The sequence below is a fragment of the Psittacula echo genome (assembly GCF_963264785.1).
Source record: "Psittacula echo genome assembly, chromosome: 2".
Classification (NCBI taxonomy): domain Eukaryota; kingdom Metazoa; phylum Chordata; class Aves; order Psittaciformes; family Psittacidae; genus Psittacula; species Psittacula echo.
Genome location: NC_137737.1, coordinates 51194489 through 51214675, shown reverse-complemented (window position 1 = coordinate 51214675; position 20187 = coordinate 51194489). Strand labels below are relative to the sequence as shown.

The following is a 20187-nucleotide window of genomic DNA, read 5'->3' as shown; positions in this document are numbered from 1 at the left end:
AGCAGAATCCCTCTTTTTTTTTTGTACAATATTGAATAGTGTAGTCACTGTAACAGATTCAATAGAAGGATTTAAGTTACGGGTAAATGAATACGGATGTTGTCAAATAAAATAATTATTTCACTATCTTGAGTTAATCCTATGAAATTAAGTTGCTAATTTTGCTGAATTTTGGTTTTCAATGTGTCTTGCACTTGGCACTTTATTGGAAAGAAATCTCCATTTTAATATTATTTATTGAGTGGGTCTTTCAATAAAATACATACAAAAAATTTTAGTCATGAGTTCAGATTGCTGGTGTTCTCAGGATCCATCCATTATGTAGAAGGAACTCCAGTCTCGCCTAATTTGATTCAGCTTTCTTTAAGGATTCTTCAACTGCTTGTAAAATATTTTATTAGCATGGTCCTCGTGTGGGTAACTTTTTCAGATTTTTTTTTTTCACTCCTTTTTATATCTTGCTCTTACATATAGCAGTAATGGGACCAGAGAGCTTCAGTGACCCATCTGACCTGCGCTGAATTTTATAAGGGCAAGGTGATGAAAATTCCTGTGTAATCAGACAGTTCCCTCATTAGCATTCTTTGTTCTGTCTTTATTCAAGAGGTTACTATACAAACGGTATCTTGAAAGGTCTTTTGTGTAGTGTCTAGATACAGAATCCTTTAGAAGGCCCATTAAGCTCTCTGTTACTCTTGACACCTGCCCATTAAGATTGTCTTCTAGCAAGATTACTTCAGAAAAGCTTGGCATATGTTTTTTTGTATTCATTTTTCAAGGGCTGTAGTTCTAAGTTGCAAAACATAGCTGCTCATTGTAGCAGTGATAATGTCTTTTTAGCCTAGTAATTTAATATTCTATTGATTCCACTTAATTATGTTTTATGTAGTGTTGCTTGAGATGGAGTAGTTGTTAGCTCAATAGCTCTTTTTTTCTTTTCCCCCCTTTTTTCTGCATTGGAGGAAACTGCCAAGAAAAATATTAAAGTTGCAAAGACACCCTAGTGACCATGCTGACCATTACCTCAGCCTCCCAGTTTTGTTATGAAGATGTGCATAAACTAGTTACCTATTTAGTTTTCTCACTTTCTGACTGTATGCTTATGATAATGACAGAATTACCTTTCATCATTTGAATTCCTTGTGAAAAGAGAAGACTTCGGCGTAGTGGTTTATGCTGATGTGCTTGTGGTTGGGTGAAGTATGGGTGTACACATCATCGATACCCATGATGGTTCAGCTGATAAACAGCAATTTGTTAAACCAGTTTCTAGGTGGTTTTCAGGTAGATGCTTATACCTTCTGCTGGGAAAGAGCTTACTAACTTAAAACACTAAAGGGCTTTTATGTAACACATTTTAGCTGTAAATAACAGTACAAATAAAGCAGTATATATGTGCATATTAAATGAAAATTACTACTAGTGCCGCTCCCACCCCACATATTTTTAGGACTGTAGATGCTTTTTGTCCTTCTTGTGGTGATCACTACAAGAATATTTGGTAACCATCCTTTTTCTGGAAATGGGCATTTTGTGATCCGCTTTCAGGCATATTTGGGCTAGGCTCTTCTCAGGAGTGGTTTTATATGCTGGATCCTTTAGCAATCTTATGGTGGGGTTTACTGTGCATTGTAAACATCTCAGCTAGTCACACTGGGATCTGTTTTAATAGAGACAAGAACTTTGAAGATGTAGTTAATTTGGTAAATTGTTAGCTACTTCTGGATTATATGATTTTTTTTTTCTCTATCTCCTTTTGAAAACGCTAACAAGATATTAATTGAAAAGAAGCCTGTAGTGTCTTTTCAGATGTAGTCCTTTACCCTTAAAAATATTAGCATTTGTTTATAATCACCTCAGTGTCTTTTTGATACAAATGTTTCTTCTAAGGCACCTTTATTTGGAAGTGCTTTAGTTTGTTAATGCTGGAACCAGAATAAGTCAATCTTTCATGTACTTTAGATATGTAACTTCTGCTTTTATGTTTTGCTGCCAATTTAATGCGTCTGCCTTCTTCTGTGCTTTCTGAAGTTGATTTTGGATTTGTACGTTTTGGCCATTGTGTACATCACACTGTCTTTTGCTGGGTAGTTAATTTTATTGTCTATAGGCAGAAATACCCATCGTTTTTCAGTTGATCCCTCAGATTTGCCTAGTGTGGAGTGATACATATGACCTTTGTCTTGAGATGGCAGGCAAAAGTTCTATTCTTCTGTGGAGCATTTTCCTTGAAATATGGTGTACGGAAATGTAAGGATTTTCCTCCTTGTGGAAAAAAACCCTGTAAAATCAGCCAAATTGTTTGGAATCTCAGTTTTGAAATGAGAGGTAGTAAGGAATAGCTATATAGCTCTCTCTTCTAACAGCATGCATCTATTCATATGTTTAATTTCTGAAAAACTATATAAAAAAACCCCAAAACAAACAAAAATCCTGTGTGAAAGGCTATTGTATGAACTGTGTGGTTAGGTGTTAATTTCTTTAAATAAGTAGTTTGATGCTGGTAATGATTTGTTTAGGCTTCCCTGAACTGGCATTCAGCTTTTTAGTTGTGCAGTATAGCCCTAAGATTACTTATTCCTAGGTAGCCCTAGGTCTTAGGTTTTGGACTTCAGTAAGCTGAGTTTTTTTTGATGACTTGAAAGTGAACCACAATTACTTACATTCTAAGGTATTTAAGAGCAAGTTTTTATAAGTTAAAAATAAGTAATGATTTCATACATTAAAGTATGAAATCTTTTTAGTTTTTGCTTGTGGATTATATAATTTCATTCTCAGTGCTGAATGTATATTGAATGTATGTGTTTCTGGCACCTAGGTCATCACAAACCTAGTGAAAATGTTGAAATCTAGAGATACAAGGAGAAATTTCTGCCCACCAAATCACTGGCTCTCTGAACAAGAAAACATTAAAGCAGATAAGGTGAGAGTAATGTTCTTTTTCCACATAGTCTTACAGGTGCGATTGTTCCAGTGGTTAAAGTATTTGATTCTTGACAGTATCAGTGATGTTTTATAGATGTAGTGTTGGTTTTAAGATCTGGAGTAATGCTGCTTTTCTCTAATGTAAAACACTTGCATCTGTTAAGGAACTTTTCTCTTAAATCGCATTTCCAATCCATGAAGTAGAATGCACGCTACAGTGCAGCAGTGTAAGTCATCTGCATTTGCAATGGGAGAATTGAAAATCTGGTAGCAGTTTGTTGCATTTTATTTCCTAGTTATTTAAACTACTTCTCATAATAAAAGTGCTAAATAATAGAATTGCTCTATAGTGGGGGAAAATACCCTCAAAAATCTCTTCCAAACCAACAGAAAGTTCAGTAGCATTTTCTGTACTTACCTCACATAGAAATTACTTTTTTTTCCCCTAAGAGCTTTTGAAAAAAATTACATTGTGCTTAAAACGTGTGTGTGCAAAAGAAACCACTAATAGGAATATGCAAGTACATCTGTTGAGTCATTGACAACTTGGGTCTTAAGAAACTAGTTACACTTCAGCTAGGCTGGCTACTTTGTACTGTTGGATTTCTTAACTAAGTTTTGCATGGAATAATTAACATTAACTCTTCTGTTTATTTTTGGTGATCGCGTATTTGCTTGATTTTTGTTCAGGATTTCCATCTCTGCATGACAGGTCTTCATAAGTCTTAGGAAATAGTGCCTAGGCAGCTTAGTGAAAGTAGTAGTGGTCTGTAATGCTAACCAGTACAGAGTAAATAAAATTTGACACCTCAGAAATCAAACTTGGCTTCTCTAATATCTTAAATACCAGAATTTAATGTAACATTGTATGGTATTTTTAAATGATAACTGGACTTTATATTACATTGTTGTTAATTCTGCAGCTCAGCTTTAAGGCTCAAATATAAGAAAGAGTGCTTAGAAATGAAATGCGTAGGCATACAGACACACTCCTGGATGAGACAACTTTTGTGTATTTATAGAATTTATTATAAAATGTTTATAGTAAAGTGTAATATGTAATTAGATAATGCTTAATTATAAAATACTGTTATCTGGTAGGTTACGCAGCTGTATGTGCCATCTGCCAGACATGTCTGGAGAGTCAGAAGGATGGGAAGAATAGGGCCGTTGCAGTCTACTTTGGATGGTAAGATATGGTCTATGCAATTTTTGCTTTGCTAAGTCAAAATAACATACTGCCTTTTATAAAGCTTGGTTAAGTATTTTGTATAAAAGTCTTAATGATAGCCAAAAGCAAGGCAATATTTCATAGTTCTGTTTCAGATATTTAAAAAAAAAGTATATTTGTATACATATGTATATGATTGTCTTTTAGAATATTCAAGTATTGGGTATAAGTTTTCCCCAAGTTTCTGCTTGCATCGATGAGGGGAAATAATGAGATGGACAAATTATATGATAGAAACATACATTTTAACATGTATAAAAGGCAGTTGTATAAGGTGCAAAATTAATAAAGTTGCAGAGGATGTAGAGCCTTGAGGTTTTGCTTGTACTGTATACTACAAAGAGATTTATTATATATTAAACTATAACAAACAAGCTGTAGGTACCATGATAAGTATTAATTACTGTTTATGAATACTGTCTAATTAGATAAGACAGAAACTTAACCCCTTGAACTACTCAAAGTATCAGGACTTTATGGAACTTCCAAAGAAAAATGAGAGAATGGGACCAACTTAGTAATCAGGGTAAATTTCCATTAGTTCAGTCATGTCATTGTGCTTGCTTATGTAGCTGGTGTGTTTCTTTCAGCTTTTCATACCTTTATAGCTTCACTAGTCTAGAATTTTACCTTGCTATGCTCAGGTAAAATAATCATTAGATCACTAATATTTGTGAGATTTAATAATGAATTAGAAATGGGGCCTTTAAGCAGCAAAATGATTCATCTGTGAGAGTCCATACTCTTCTTTCAAGATGATGTAATCTACTTGAGTATCTTAGCCAGGTACAATAGATCATTTAGAGACCAGAGTCTTTGGATGCTACTATAGAATTAAGGGCTTTGTCCAAGGTTGAAATCAAAGGACTTCTTATAATGATTTAGTTAAAAAAAAAAAAAAAAAAGGCATGGTGATCTAAATTTACCTTGGTTACCTTATCAATCTAGTTGCCAGATAACAACTAATTGTTCCAGTGTAAGTACTTCTCAGACTTTTGAATCAAGTATTTTTTCAGTTTGATTCCTCTCTTTAGAACTCGCCTATTCTAAGTGACTGATAATATGAAATCTTAAAAGCAGGTGTTTTATCCAAAATTGCCAGGCTTCAACAGGCCTGTATCCTATCTTACAGACCTCTACATCAGTGATCCCTATAATTTTCAGATTCTCCCCCATGCCACTCGTCCTTCCCCTCATATGTACAGTATCTTGAGCTCTCTCCCTTGTTTTCCTTCCCATAATAGCACCAGTTCCCTCCATTTCATGAGTTGTCTTGATTGGAGCAGTTGGTGAATAAGGAATGCAAGCGTTGTCATTGGTGCAGAGCAGCTACATGCCCTCACTTTGCTGGCTGGCTGTCAGACAAGCTGACACACTGGACAGAGCAGATAGCTCTCCTTGCTGCTTCTGTAATCAGGTCACTCAAGGAATTTCTCTTCTCTGTCTAGCTGAAAATGTTAACAAAATTCAGGTTTTTTGAACCTCTTATTCTCTGTCAAAGTTAAAATTCAGCTGGTTAGCTCAAAAGTTGTGTTTGTGAGGAAGGATGACACTTTGTTCATGTAAGCCTCATTTTCAGATGAAATCAGGCTAAAAAAGGTACAGTCGACATGAATGTGTGAAAAAAAGCAGGTAACAATATGCACATGACTCATTTAATCCCTCTTGACTCCATATGGGTTAAAGCCAATTAGCATGAAAGTACTGCTGAATCACATATGGTCATGTTTATTTGTGCTTTTTAATTTACTTAAATGGCAGACTTGTGAGTTCTAAATGTCTTCTGTATTGATGACTCCATCCCACATTTCTCTTTAAAGAAAGAAGCTGTGATGCAGAAATGCAGATAAAATTGACTAATTGACTGGAATAATTGAACTGTCGAAGTCATGTAGTAGTTTACCTTTGCTGTACATGCACTTTTTATTTAAAATGCTTTTAACTGTTAGCTTAATAGGCTGCATACATCGACTTTAATTAAAAATGTTTACTAAGCAAACTAAGGGTAATCACAGATAAGCATTTTATCAGAAATTCCAAAGGCTTGCAGTGTTGAAACCTGACCCAAATGAATATACATCAAGTATAGTGATGTTTTGGGTCACGTCATCTTAAATTGGTGCTTAAAATATCCCTACTTAAAGTGCTTTGAGGAGTTAAAGAAAAAAAGAACATTCAAGTGATGTCCAGTTGCAGCAGGGCAGTAAGATGCTAGGCACCACAGGTAGGAAGGAGCCAAAAGAAGAACTTGAAACTGTTAACATAAATTTCCAGACTGGGTAATAATATGAAGCATTTACTTCGGTTTGTAACATGGGCTATGACTAGTCTAGACTCTGGAATCTTTTTTTTATAAGGTGGCTATTAAACATGAAACAACTACGGAGTTCTGGGTTTTGTTCCCTCTGTAGGCTGAATCTAGGTGGATCTTTAACCACAATGTCTCGTCAGTGGACAATTCCATTTTCTTTTTGCTGCAGTTAATTTACAGTGAGGTATGTGCTCAGCAACTGAGTTTCTTCCCATGAAGTTAGAGCAGGATGTCTCATTACTGTGCGTCCCTCAAAGATGAATTGTTTCCTAAAAACATCTTCTGTGGTTAGAATAAGGTTCAAAGGAACTGCATGATAGCTTGGGAAGTGTATGCGCTTGAGTCTCTCTGTTGCTGGTGCTGCTTCAGTTCTTTTCCAATCTTTTTTTTTTCCTAAGCACATTACACAGTTTCTTGATGTTCTTCTCACTATTTCTGCAGGGGCTAGGATTTAATGTGATCCACTGTGACCTTGCTGTTGGAAGAGAAAACTCATTGAAGTGTTATGTTTGTGTTAGTTTCATTAGATTTGGTTTAATTCTCTAGGCTTTATGCCTAAAATGATTTGATTGCAAGTAGACGTTGTATTTGAAAGCACAATACCTTTAAACTGTTTTGGGCATTGGGATGAGGAAATTGTGTATTCCTGCGATGAAAATTCTGATTGCTTACAACTTCTTAATTGTCTTCTATCATGTATTTTTCTTAATTTAAAAATTAAACTGTCAGTAACAAGAAAATAACATTTCCTCTGAATAAAATAAAAAATACGGAGTACTTGTTTTTATACACATTTTGTTTTCCCATGTGTTTTCACTACTTATGTTTCAATTTGCTTATACAAACTAATGTTTAAAGAAAGGTAAGGCTGTGTTCAGTAAACAAACTATTTTAACATACATATATTTTTATACAAGGTAAATTGAGCCACTTGATACAAGGTACACTGTTTTACAAATGTTCTTTCCAAAATTTTTAAAATTATTATTTCTATTTTAAGTGGGGTTGGAACCAGCACCTCTTTCTGTATCTGAAGAACGACAACTTGCAATTCTGACAGAGCTGCCTTTTGTAGTTCCGTTTGAAGAAAGAGTAAAGGTACCTAATTTCTAATTTAATATGCAGTTGTTTTTTTAGTTTTATGCTTTCAGTAAGTGTAGAAAGAGAAAGGCACTTAGCTAAGTAGAAACTCACCCTAGTTTGTACTTAGCTAGGTGCTTTTCCCTACAGAAGGACATGATAGGCCATGCTGTTTTTCTTCAGTACTCATATGGCAGTTGAACATTTGAAGTGAATCACTTTTCTCTTCTTTTACTAGTCATATTACCCTTTATAATAACTGCATTAAAATTAGAAACACATATTCCAAGATACATGAGAGCGGTTGTATGTTCATAACAAACTGCAGTCCTAATTCAGTGATTGATCTACATGATTGCACCCTCTTGTGGTAAGCAGAACACCTAACTAGTTGCATATCTGTAATAAACAGATTCCAAGGTCAAGACTGGACACCTTTGTGCAGTGGGTTGATTTACTTAGAATGAAATGATGGATGTCCATTTTGGGAAAATAACGCCTAGAGATTAAATTTCTACATTAATAGCTGACTAGCTGAACTTTAATAGAGTATGTAGTTTAAAACTTGCATGATTCTTGCTGGATTTGCTTTTCAATGTTGTCTAGATTTTAAAGATGTAATTGTTCTATTACCTATTTTAGTTTGCATCATACTTTTTTAAAGCTCTTAATCTGTTATGCACTTCTTTTTTTTCTGAACTGCTTTTCTGAACTGTTCAACAGTATCAGTTACTTAAAAACTGCTTGCTGATTGTCTTGGAAACACTAAGTTGCAAGGCACCCTCAAGGGAATGAAGAATAGTTAGTTCCATAGGGAAAGTAAATCAGTATTTGCCGAAAAAGACAGTGACAGATTTGATAGAAAAGAAGTGCTTTTCCAGGCTTATGAAACAGTTGTTCCCATGAAACATCTTAATACTGTGTGGGCAACTTTGCAGCAGGATAATAGGCAAATAGCTGAAAGTGACCTCAAGCAGGGATCTTTATGTCATGATTTAGCCACTGTCTACAATCTCTGGGCTTCCTAAAGCTATATTGAGATTTATATATGTTAAGTTTCTGGAATTCATGAAACCTTGTTTGATTCACAAACCTTGGGCAGGAATGCCTCACTCTGGATCGTGTCATCCAACGCTCTGTCCAGCCTGGCCTTGAACATCGCCAGGGATAGAGCCACCTCTTTGGGCAGCCTGTTCCAGTGCCCTACCACCCTTACAGTAAAGAACTTCTTCCTTATATCTATCCTGAACATCCCCTGTTTTAGTTTGAACCCCTTACCCCTTGTACTGTCGCTACAGTCCCTGATGAAGAGTCCCTCTCTGGCATCCTTACGATATCCTTCAGATATTGGAAGGCTGCTGTGAGGTCTCCACACAGCTTCTCTTCTCCAGGCTGAACAGCCCCAGCTTCCTCAGCCTGTCTTTTTATGGGAGGTGCTCCAGCCCCCTTACCATCCTTGTGGCCCTTCTCTGGATTTGCTCCAAGAGCTCCATGTCCTTCTTATGTTGAGGACACTGGAACTGCACACAGTACTCCAAGTGAAGTCTCATGAGAGCAGAGTAGAGGAGCGGGATCACCCCCTTCGACCTGCTGGTCACGCTCCTTTTGATGCAGCTCAGGATATGGTTGGCTTTCTGGGCTGCGAGCACACACTGAAGCTGGCTCATGTTCATTTTCTCGTCGACCAACACCCCCAAGTCCTTCTCTGCAGGGCTGCTCTGAATCTCTTCTCTGCCCGTCCTATAGGTCTGCCTGGGATTGCCTTGACCTTGCACTTGGCTTGGTTGAAGTTCATAAGCATTGGCCCACTTGTTGAGCATGTCAGGGTCCCTCTGGATGGCATCCCTTCCCTCCGGCTTATCAACTGAACCACACAGCTTGGTGTCATTGACAAACTTGCTGAGGGTGCACTCAATCCCACTGTCCATGTCACTGACAAAAATGTTGAATGGAATCAGTCCCAACACTGACTCCTGATGGTCACCATTCATTACCGGTGTCCAATTGGACATTCAGCCATTGACCGCAACTCTTTGCGTGCAGCCATCCAGCCAATTCTTTATCCACCGGGTGGCTTTGTCTGCTGTTGTCACATTTTCCTCTTCCATGGTACATTTGTTGTTTTTAAACATCACTGGATGCTCTTAATCTTCTTAGTTAAGAACGCAGCTTGTGATATTGTTGGGAGATTACATCCCTTAGAAAATGTACTCGATTATTTATTGAATATGGGAAAGCAGCAAGAGAGGACAGACACTCTTTGCATTGAGGGTATATTGAACATTATTAGGCATTGAGCAGCCCCATCCCATGCTAAATATTGGCATAGAAATGCAGTTAGCCACAGTTACTCTTCAGGTGAACTGTAGCAGGTTCCTGTTGTGAAGACTTGCACAGGGAAAATGTGAAGTTCAATTTATACTTCAGCTGGCATTTGTTTAATTGGTTCTTTGTTTAATATGGCAGTGCTATCCACTGTTTTGCTTTGAATTATTTGCTGTCTCCTCCTCAGAGAACTGATACCTAGTTTCTTGTAACTAAGCCCTACAAAAAATTACTTTCCAGTTTTGAGGGTTGCCTCTGTGTGTGCAGAATATTCATGTGAGTTTTTCCCTTTCTTTTTGAATACTTCACATTTCAGAACTCTGAAAGTTAGGGAGAGGAAATAGTCATCACTGGCACAATGTTTGTAGATAGGCCTTTTTATGTAGAAAGAACTGAAGATAGTATCTTAGCACAGAAAAGTTCTTTGCATGTCTGTCCTCTCCCCTTCCCTGTGACATGGCTCTCTATTATATTTCTGCAGCTCAGTGAGAGAGAAGGCAAATCACTTGAAAGTGAGTGCCCAGAAGCAACTCAAAGGACAGTAATAGTAGCAAATAACCATCTCTTACTGAATATTCAGATCTGCACGATGACATAATTTCTCTTTTCACTTACTTTAACAGATTTTTCAGAGACTGATTTATGCTGATAAGCAAGAAGTTCAAGGAGATGGGCCATTTTTGGATGGAATTAATGTCACTATAAGAAGAAACTATATTTATGAAGATGCTTATGATAAACTTTCTCCTGAAAATGGTAAGTTTACAGTTAAGTTGTTGGCGTGTTTCTAACATTTAACCATTCTTACCATGTAGTTACTACTTGATTACTTGAGGAGGATATTAAAAGTGTATCAGCTCTAAGGTGTGAAAGATCTTATAAACTTCTCCAATTTTTACAATTAAGTTATTCTCATCCACATTCTTTTTAATTATTGCAGTCTCAGTCTCTTGCACACACCCTTCCTTAGTTCATACCTACTTTTATGGGGCTTTTCTTTCCACTTACTTGCCAATAAAACTGCACTTTGTGTATTTATCTGTATAGTTTATTAGATAACTATCTGCTTTGGTAATCTCTGTCAACAAATATATCTAGGCTGCACAGGATTTGGTAGGTACAGCATGGCTGATAAGGTTAATGCAGCACACTTTGATAGTATGGTGAAGTATATATTTTACCCCATTGATTTAAATCATACCTGAGTGTGATTTTGTGTGAGAGTGGCTACTCTAGAAACCAAAATTCCAGCATAGATAAAACCTGTCAAAATAAAGTCCTGATTAGCTGTATGGTATTTTTGTATATAAAAAGAATATTTTCTGAATACTTGAGGTTTGCCATATGAATTTCACCTGCTGTGCCACGTAAGCTCCCTCCTGGAGAACCGCTTAGTTTAGAGAGGAAGAAGTAGTCTTGATATTCTTGCTTTGTATGAAATTACTGGAGAACATACTTAATTTCCTTTACTCTGAAACTGGAAAATAGAAAAAGTTGGGTCTGTTGTGTTGCCCTTTCATTCCTCCCTAAATACATGAAAATACAATTTAGAAACTGCAGTTGAATAATGTAATGTGATATAACAGACAGGCCAACCTGTTTGTTTAATTAGATATCTTTAACTGAAAAGCACATTCTCTATGAAGACTACATTTCAATCTCTTGTAGCTTTATTAAATTCGTAAAGAGTTTTAGAATGGATGTTTCCTAAGCTTAAAATACAGTCTGACAATCTGGGTACTGGGATGTATTCCACCATTAGTGAGGTCACAGGCAATGTGAAATTGAGGGGAATAGTCAGTATACTGGAAGGTGAGGTTGCCACTCAGGTGGCCCTCAACAGTCTGAATTAAAAGGCTTACAGAAACCACATGAAGCTTAGGAAATACCAAATCCTGTAACTGTAGCAGTACAGACTGAGCACTGACTGGCTAAAAAATGTTTCTTTCAATAAAGGACTGTGGGGTTCATAATGGACAACAAATTGAACAAATAAAGAGTTCCCCTTGTTGAGATGAAAGCTAACTGCATACTGGGCCATATTAGCAAGAGCATAACTCACCGTTTCAGCACTTATAAACTGTGTATGACTTTGGGCTTCCCAGTATGGTTTCAAGACTGTAGAATGAATCAACTAAAATCTGAGAGATTGAACAGATGATAGATGAGGTTCTAGAATTGATGAGGAAAGAGTGAAGCATACTGATTTGGAAGAGGCATCCAGTTTGTTTACTGGCCCTGAGAAGAGAGCTGTTCAAAGTTAATGTTTCTGTAGTACCTTAACTGAGATAATTAACTTTATTAAGAAAGCAAGCTTAGAGTAGCAGAAATGTACTAGGTTGATTCTCGTGGGTTTATATTTTTACATGGTTGCCATATGCTTAATAATGTGCAAGCATTTATAGTTTTTATTCCTGTGACTGTAATTTTCAGAATATTCCACAATAGCCTCCACTGGACTCCAGTAGCAGTTCAGTTACATTCTAGTTATGAGTTACAAAACTGAGCTCACCTTTTCAGAGCTTACACTAACTTGGAGTCCACCTCTACCCGATCACCTGTTTTGACATGTGAATTGGTTTTTGGACCATTCTTCCCTCCTTGCTATAAATCTGGTTGTCAATACACGGAGGAAGAGGCAAATAATTTTCTTCATAGGACCCCAAAAAGCACTGAACCAGCATTTTCCATATATAAAAGTTTTAACATCAGTGCTCTATATCTCAGGAGTCTCAGGACAAAGAGTGCCTGTATGCTTTAGAGTCTCTTTTGCCAGTGGTATATTCTTTTGTTTTGAATGGTGATGAGTGCATGGACCTGTTGCAGTGTCTATGGCTCAAAATGACCATCTGCTATTTCCAGCAAGCAGAATTTTTGTGCAGGAGAGCATTTAACTTGAATGAAATACTAATAGGTAACTTAAAAATAGCAAAGTGTGAAATTGAAAATTGCTAGCACATGTAGAGGCATTTGCTAATGGGAGAAAGACACTTGGTGGTTCAGGACAAATTCTGCTGCTACAAGGTGCTGAAGATTCCCCCGTAAACATCAGTTGGCCACCCATAATATGTGCACTTGTAGCACATGGAACCAGTAGAAAGTTTTACTGCTTTACCGATTGCTTTGCTGGGATGCAAGTGTAGTTAATGCAAGGGTTTGCATAAAAGTTGTGTATTTGGTTAGATCTTGGGAAACCTTCATGAATTGAGAAAAAAGGACTTTCTTCCTTGTTATGTATACTTCGTTCAACAACTAAATATTGCTTCTTTCTCAAGTAACAGCATTCTATGAAACAAGTGGAACACCTGCCTTCAGAACATGTCCAACTTTACCCCACCTTGCTCACTGGAATTACATGACATAGCAATAGGTCCAAAGTATCAATAATATTATGTTTAATTTCAAATACTGTAATGGTATAGCGTAACAATCAGCCCCTCTAAGGGAATGCAAGGTTTATTGATGGTCCCTTCAGACAGGAGAAAGTTGAGCCTTGAATTCACAATATTTTTTATAAACAGAGTTTTCAAATTATTCTTTGTTCTCTTGAAAATATTCTATGGGTTTTTTTCCTTCCCCTACCAAGTGTCTTTCCATTCCATCTTTTGATGGCTCTTAAAGCAAGATCCTTTGTACAAAGTGAGTTTCACATACTGAATTTGCCAAAATTCAAGCCAGTAATAGGTTTTTGCTACTATTTACTAGTTCAATTTTTATATAAAGTTAGTGTAGATATGTTTATATGTGTAGCTATATGTGTTTTTATCCAAGCAAAATTCAAGCAGATAGTTGTATTTGAGTCTGTGTCTCTCCTTTCTCTGCAGAACCTGACCTAAAAAAGCGCATTCGTGTTCACCTACTTAATGCACATGGTCTTGATGAAGCTGGTATTGATGGTGGTGGCATTTTCAGAGAATTCCTGAACGAACTACTTAAATCAGGATTTAACCCCAACCAGGGATTTTTTAAGACCACCAATGAGGGACTTCTTTACCCCAACCCTGCTGCGCAGATGCTCGTTGGAGACTCTTACGCCCGACATTACTACTTTCTTGGAAGAATGCTTGGAAAGGTAAAAGTAGTGTTGCATAATATAAGGCTATAGCAGTACTGGAATTATTCAGTAATGTTATCTTTTCTTTTTAGATAGGGGTAGATGGGAAAAAATGACGTGTGTTTTTCTAGTTGAGGAACAATAATTTACATATGTTGGATCTGGACATTACTTCTACATATCACCCAAATTTCTGGTTCATTTTAGTAAGCTACGTACTTGAGTAGTACAGAGAGTTAGAGATACTGTGACTGCCAGCTGAGCAGAGTGTGCATATGTTTGCTCCTGTGTTCAGCCTCTCGCTTAAAGCTGAGTTGATTAAAGCTAATAGAACTGCTCTGTTTATGGGGATTTTTAACTTGGAGCTTTCTGGAATTTGACTGCAGTTACATTTTCATCATTTGGAATACAGGAAGTTAATATTTTCAGAAACAGTTTGTAGTTGTATGAGGCGTACAATTATTGCTAGTATTTAGAATTTTCCATGAGCATTTACCATACTTTAATGCCATACACAAATTAGCTTTCACTTACTCTGCTTGGGGTTTTTTGTGTGTTTTGCATCTTGATATTTTGGTGGTGTGAATGTTCAAAGACTAATATACACTTGTTGACCTAGATGATAAATGAAGTGGCAGGGAGAAAACCCCCCCAACATTATAAACATCCATTACATTCAATTTTCGTTTATGATCAGGTTTAGTACTGAGGCACTTTCCTTTTAAGTCCTTGGAATAATTTTTGTAAAGCTAATAATTGTGGGACAAAGTTTGGAATACAAATTCAGGAAAAAAATGTATTGATTGCTACTTAGCTATCTAAACCTGAAGGTATTTAAGATGTAGAAGTCCCATTTAACTGCCTCAAGTGTTTTGGAGGCTAAAATCCTGCTGGCTTGCAGTGAGATGTAACATACAGTTGGATGTACTTTTAGTGTAGCTGGAAGTGGTTTAAGAGGATGTTGTTGGCAACCTTGAGTTGCTGAAACAGAGCGCTGTTCTTTACAGTTGCCAGTCAACTGACTGAGATTAAACTGCCACTTTGTAGGCAAATTCTCTGCTAATGCATCCTAACTATTTCAATATACAAACTTGTTAGATAATGAAAATTTCAAATCAGCCATTTCAGTAAGATAATATAATCTCTGAAGGATGTTCCTGCTCTTAATGAGAGATGGATTAATTACTAATACAGTGGTTTGTAATTATGACCTATGTTACATATCCAAGGCTTCATTTTTTTTTCTGCGTCTATAGATTTTTGGATCAGGGAAACAAATACTGCTGTGGTATTGTGAGGAAGTTACTTCACTCCAGAAATGTTTAGTGTTTATCTAAGGAATAGGGCAGGGCTCAATTGTTAAGGGGAAGTTTGAAATATTATTAAAAAAAAAAGTGTAATTCTGAATCTTTAATTTCCTCTGTTGAAACAGCACATGGCCTTCTGTAATTGGATTTCAAATATTAGCATAAAGGCAGAAGTTGCAAAATGAGTTTCATCTCCTGTAGAGTGCTACAAGTGTAGTTTTGGTTTTGTCTTTTTAAAATCAGAAGATCTATTATTTAACATTTTGAAAGCATAAATTGTTTTTGTATTTGCAGTATGTTTACATAAGGTAAGAATTGACAGTGTTCCTTAATAATTACCCCTACCCAGGTGCAGAGATACCTTTTTAGTAGTGTATTTAGAGACTTGATGAATTAAACAGAAAGATAAGGCACGACCGTGATATTCATAACCTGCTGGTATTGTGATCTTAGTTAAGTTATTGAATACTCACTCATCCTTTTTCAAAAATGTGTCCATTTGGTGCTCTGCACAGAGTTATTTGGGAGCAATAGTGGATTATTAAAAGCCCTTTTGTAAACAAGATAGATCTAATGCAGAGGAAGCGATCAGGCATCCACAGCAATTTCTTATTTGTGGAAACCAGTATGTAAAAAGCACTGCCACCAAAAGCTCTCACATAAGAAGTTTCAGTGTTATCAGAAAACAAATACATTAAAATATAATAATTTGTAGAAACTCTTTGTCTCTTGGAAACCAGTTTATACTAATACCCAAATGCATTTAACTTTCAGTACCATAGATTTATACCTAATTCAGTTTTCCTTCTCATCAGGAATTTTCTGACAGCTTGACATCTTCTGTGTTAACAAATCAGTTCAGAAGCAGAAATATCTGAAAGTTTAAAACTTGCCTTTAAAAATGGTGTATCTGAAAAATTATTTTAACCCTAGATAAATTATTGACAATGTGGGGTGTGTTTTTGTAGTTACTGAAGAAGCTGTAATCTGTGTAGCATATAAACTGCATGGCTGTCCTTGCAACTTTTACTGATCACTGAATGAGCAGAAGGTCTGGTAGAAATAATACTATGTGAGCATGTAATTGCCTATGTTGTCTGAAATAATTCATAAAAAAAAAAAAGGGGATGAGGGGGCAGAAATGAGTTTGCTTAAACAACAGCTACTCAAACACTTCCAAAGTTTACATTTCTCAACTTTCAGTGACTTAACTCTGTAATGTAAATATTATTTTAACAACGGTGCCTTTTAAGCTTTTTCCTTTCTCTTCCTTACATGTGAAAGCTCAGCTTACTGTGCACGCCTCTGGTAGCAATCTCCAACCACTGCGGGGTTTGCAACTTGAACTTTCCAGTTTCACCCACTGGAGGCATAGCAGTGACTTTCTGAGTTCTAGGCTTCGCCTTAGAGCTGAGGGTGTCCTGGGCTGTCAGGGATGTTCACACAGAGGTGTTCCAGCCCCAAATTATCTTTGTTATCCTCTCTGGAAAGTAAAGCCCCAAATTATCTTTGTTATCCTCTCTGGAAAGTAAAGTCTTGTCATTCTGTGTGGTGTCATAAAAGTATGGGTGGGATGTATGCTCTCTCTGGTGGGGTTGGGCTGTGGGGAGGCACATGATTTGATTTAACTTCCTTTCCACGTGCAGTAGTTGTTCTGGCAGCACTAAAAGTCTTTCCATGTGCAGACTTTCTTGCTGCAGCCTTTCAGGGTAGTAGACTTGGCTCAGGAGAACACAAAAGTTGCTATTTTGACAGGCTGCCAAAACTTCAAGCAACATAGGCAGAGAAGGGGGGTTTGGAAGCAACGCCTGAGAATCTTAAAAGGATTTCCTTCATGCTGATTCTTGAATGGCCTGCTGCAAATCTGGAAGGGGTGAAATGCCTGTTAACAATTTCAGCAGAAACAGTGATCAGCAGAACAGTGACAGATACAGAATTAAAATCTTAATTTCACTGTTCAAACCTAAACTCAGTCTTGGATGCCATTATTATCTTTCTCCATTTCCAGTTCACATTTGCATTTATTCAATGATGTTGATGTGGCAAATGCTGCGGAAAAGGATGTTCTTTGCATTTTGAATTACTTGACATCAAGTGGCTAATTCTTATGACAATTTACTTAAATTTCATGAAGTATCAGCATTAGTTTAAGAAATAGGGCAGGAAGTCTAAAGAAAGCTTAGAGTGATAATTTTTATGGTTTCCTCTTCTTTTTTGACATAAGCCTAGTTTTTGCATATGATATGTTTTGCAATAATTGTCTTTGCACCTTTGACAAAGTAACAATGATACTAGTGACTTTTGCCTAATACATCCAGAATCTTTGATTATACTGAATGCTACCATCTCCATTTCTCTTCTCTTATTCCAGCATATTGAAGAGCATTAGTGAGTCATGCATAGATGTTGCTGAAGAACATACGCACTATCTTTGAAATGTAATTTGAAGTCTCTTTTACTAAGCAATAGAATCTGCACTGCTTGGTAGGCACTGGAGTTTTCTGAAGAGATTTAGATTTCTTTTCCCAAGACTTAGCTTTTGTCTTAAATGGTTGGGAAGGCAGTATAAAGTGGAAAATGTGTTTTGAAATGAGTTCTTCCTTTGTGGATCCAGATAAAGAACTTTGATAGAAGAAGCAGCAAGGTCCGAGTTGAATCATAGAATAATTAGGGTTGGAAAGGACCCTAAGATCATCTAGTTCCAAACCCCCTGCCGTGGGCAGGGACACCTCACACTAAACCATGCCACCCAAGGCTCTGTCCAACCTGGCCTTGAAATGCTGCCAGGGATGGAGCATTCACAACCTCCCTTGGGCAACCCATTCCAATGCCTCACGACCCTAACAGTAAAGAATTTTTTCCTTATATCCAATCTAAGAGTAAACCCTGTTTGAAATTATAGCATTGTTTTGATGATGGATAGAAGAGGCAATCTAGGTTTAGTCTTTGATCATTAATGTTATATGGGAGGTCATTAATTTGTGTGGCCTGGTGGATATTATATTGATGAAGGTTTTACTTGTTTACTTGCATATGACATTTTATAGTTTACTGTACTGATTTAAGATATAATGGACTGTTCTCTGTAGATATCTAAATGTTAAACACATGACTGAAAAAGCTTACGTCTTTTGGTAAAATTAAGCATTTGAAGGGTAGATCAAATACAAATTTTATTACCCTATAGTAAATGTGGGGCCATTAATTATTGGTAAGATTATTTTTTTGTATCTTAAGTGTGTCCTCTGGTTGCCATTTGTAACTTTGAATAGAGCTGTGATAGATCAATTGTTGTGCAATATATGATTCCTCTCTGGAAGGTGTAAACCTAAGATTAGCAGTGTCCACGGTATCCATTTTGCAGAGAAACTACAATAGTACGCTATCGTCCTTGGGCCTTATCTAAAACAGATTTAATCAATGGGAGTCTTTTTACAGCAAGATGTGGATCAGATCCTAAACTCTTGAGTCATTAATAAGCTGCACATATAGAGTCAAAACCTTCAAGCAGATATTTCTGGTAACATAATTGTGTGCCCTTTTTGTGCCAAAAGCATGTAGGGAGAAAATAAAGCAATAAAACTTTGCAATGACAAGAACTGGGTTTTGTATACTTGAATATTTCATAGCATGCTGCGTCAAGCATTGCACTGCTATTTGTTGTTTGTTTATCTGATTGTTGAAGGGTGGCTTTTTTTCTTCTTCTGATTTTTAGGCTACCCTTTCCTTTTGCTTACTGCCCAATTAATTAAGATCCACTTTGGTTTGGCTTAAATCAGTACACTCTTAATTGATTAGTACTGCAGCCACAACTCTTACTGCTAGTATCTGGAAAGGTAGGTATGGAATTAGTGATACTGACACAAAGAGGAGGTAATTTGTATAAACTTCTTATTTTACTAATTTCAGTAACCCTGCACATGATTTTGTAGACTCAGCATTTTGCTTAAAAGCAAGTTATATGATGATCATCTGTCTCAGAAAATCCTGAATCATCTGAAAATGGAATCAAACCAGAAATATAGCATGTAAAGTGTCATGCTCTTATATATTTACAATGGAGAAACACAATTGTAAGAGCAAAATTGATACCTTATGGAAGTTTTTTCATGATTTATGAATGTAGATGTATACTAATCCAAATCTATTTTCTGACATGATTATTCAGCTTGACAATTCCTTTGTGTACTGGTTCATTTAACATAACCAATTATCTTTTGATTACAAATAGCTATGTTAGTAGCAACCTTGTAAATGTATGTCTAGCACTAAAAGACTACTGAAATGTGGTATTTTAACTCTAAATCTTTAGGAAAGAAAAGTGTGTATTGATGGATTGTGATATTTATTGGGTCATAATGTATTTAAATTTTCTTTAATGCATATGTTAGTGATTGTTTACCGTGATAAAGTGCACAGAGGTCTCTGCAAGGAGTTCTGCATGGAAAGAATTACCTCATGTCAGTGGTCACTCCTCAATTAAAAGTTCCATTAGCAGATGATTCCTCCTTCTGGTTTGTGTACTGATTGCATTTTATTGCCTCTAAATCAGGTTCCTAGACAGGGAATAAATAAACAGAGTGTGTGGTAATGGTATCCTGATCCTTTTTCACAGTTGGGAACACCTACATCCATTTCAATCAATTAGGTTTGGAATATTTACTGAAATTCTTTATTCTACTTGAATGGTCTTTAAAAATGACTAATTTCACTGCCGTTAAAATACAGATTTATCTTAGAAGCAGATCCATCTTTTATCTTCAGCTCTTACTAAATTATGTTTAAATTTGAGACAAGAAAATCTATTAAGCCCTTACTGGAACTTCAGTAGCGAATGGTAACTTTCAGTTATCCAGTGCATCCACAGGTAGCTCTTGTCCTTCTCTCTCCCATCTCTCAAAACCCCCACAAATGATATTGACAGCAATTTATTCCTTACGCATGGTGAAAGTTA

The 20187-nt window shown here is 36.5% G+C and overlaps 1 protein-coding gene across 1 annotated transcript in view; it reads left to right on the top strand.

The window, feature by feature from the left end:
* The window catches only part of UBE3C (ubiquitin protein ligase E3C), a 73968-nt gene that overhangs the window by 33404 nt on the left and 20377 nt on the right, over positions 1–20187 (top strand). Inside the window, exons 14-18 of the mRNA XM_080639462.1 lie at positions 2819–2923; positions 4027–4114; positions 7468–7565; positions 10496–10628; positions 13697–13944. Of these exons, the coding sequence (XP_080495588.1) occupies positions 2819–2923; positions 4027–4114; positions 7468–7565; positions 10496–10628; positions 13697–13944 (672 nt within the window). The remainder of the gene's footprint in view (positions 1–2818; positions 2924–4026; positions 4115–7467; positions 7566–10495; positions 10629–13696; positions 13945–20187) is intronic.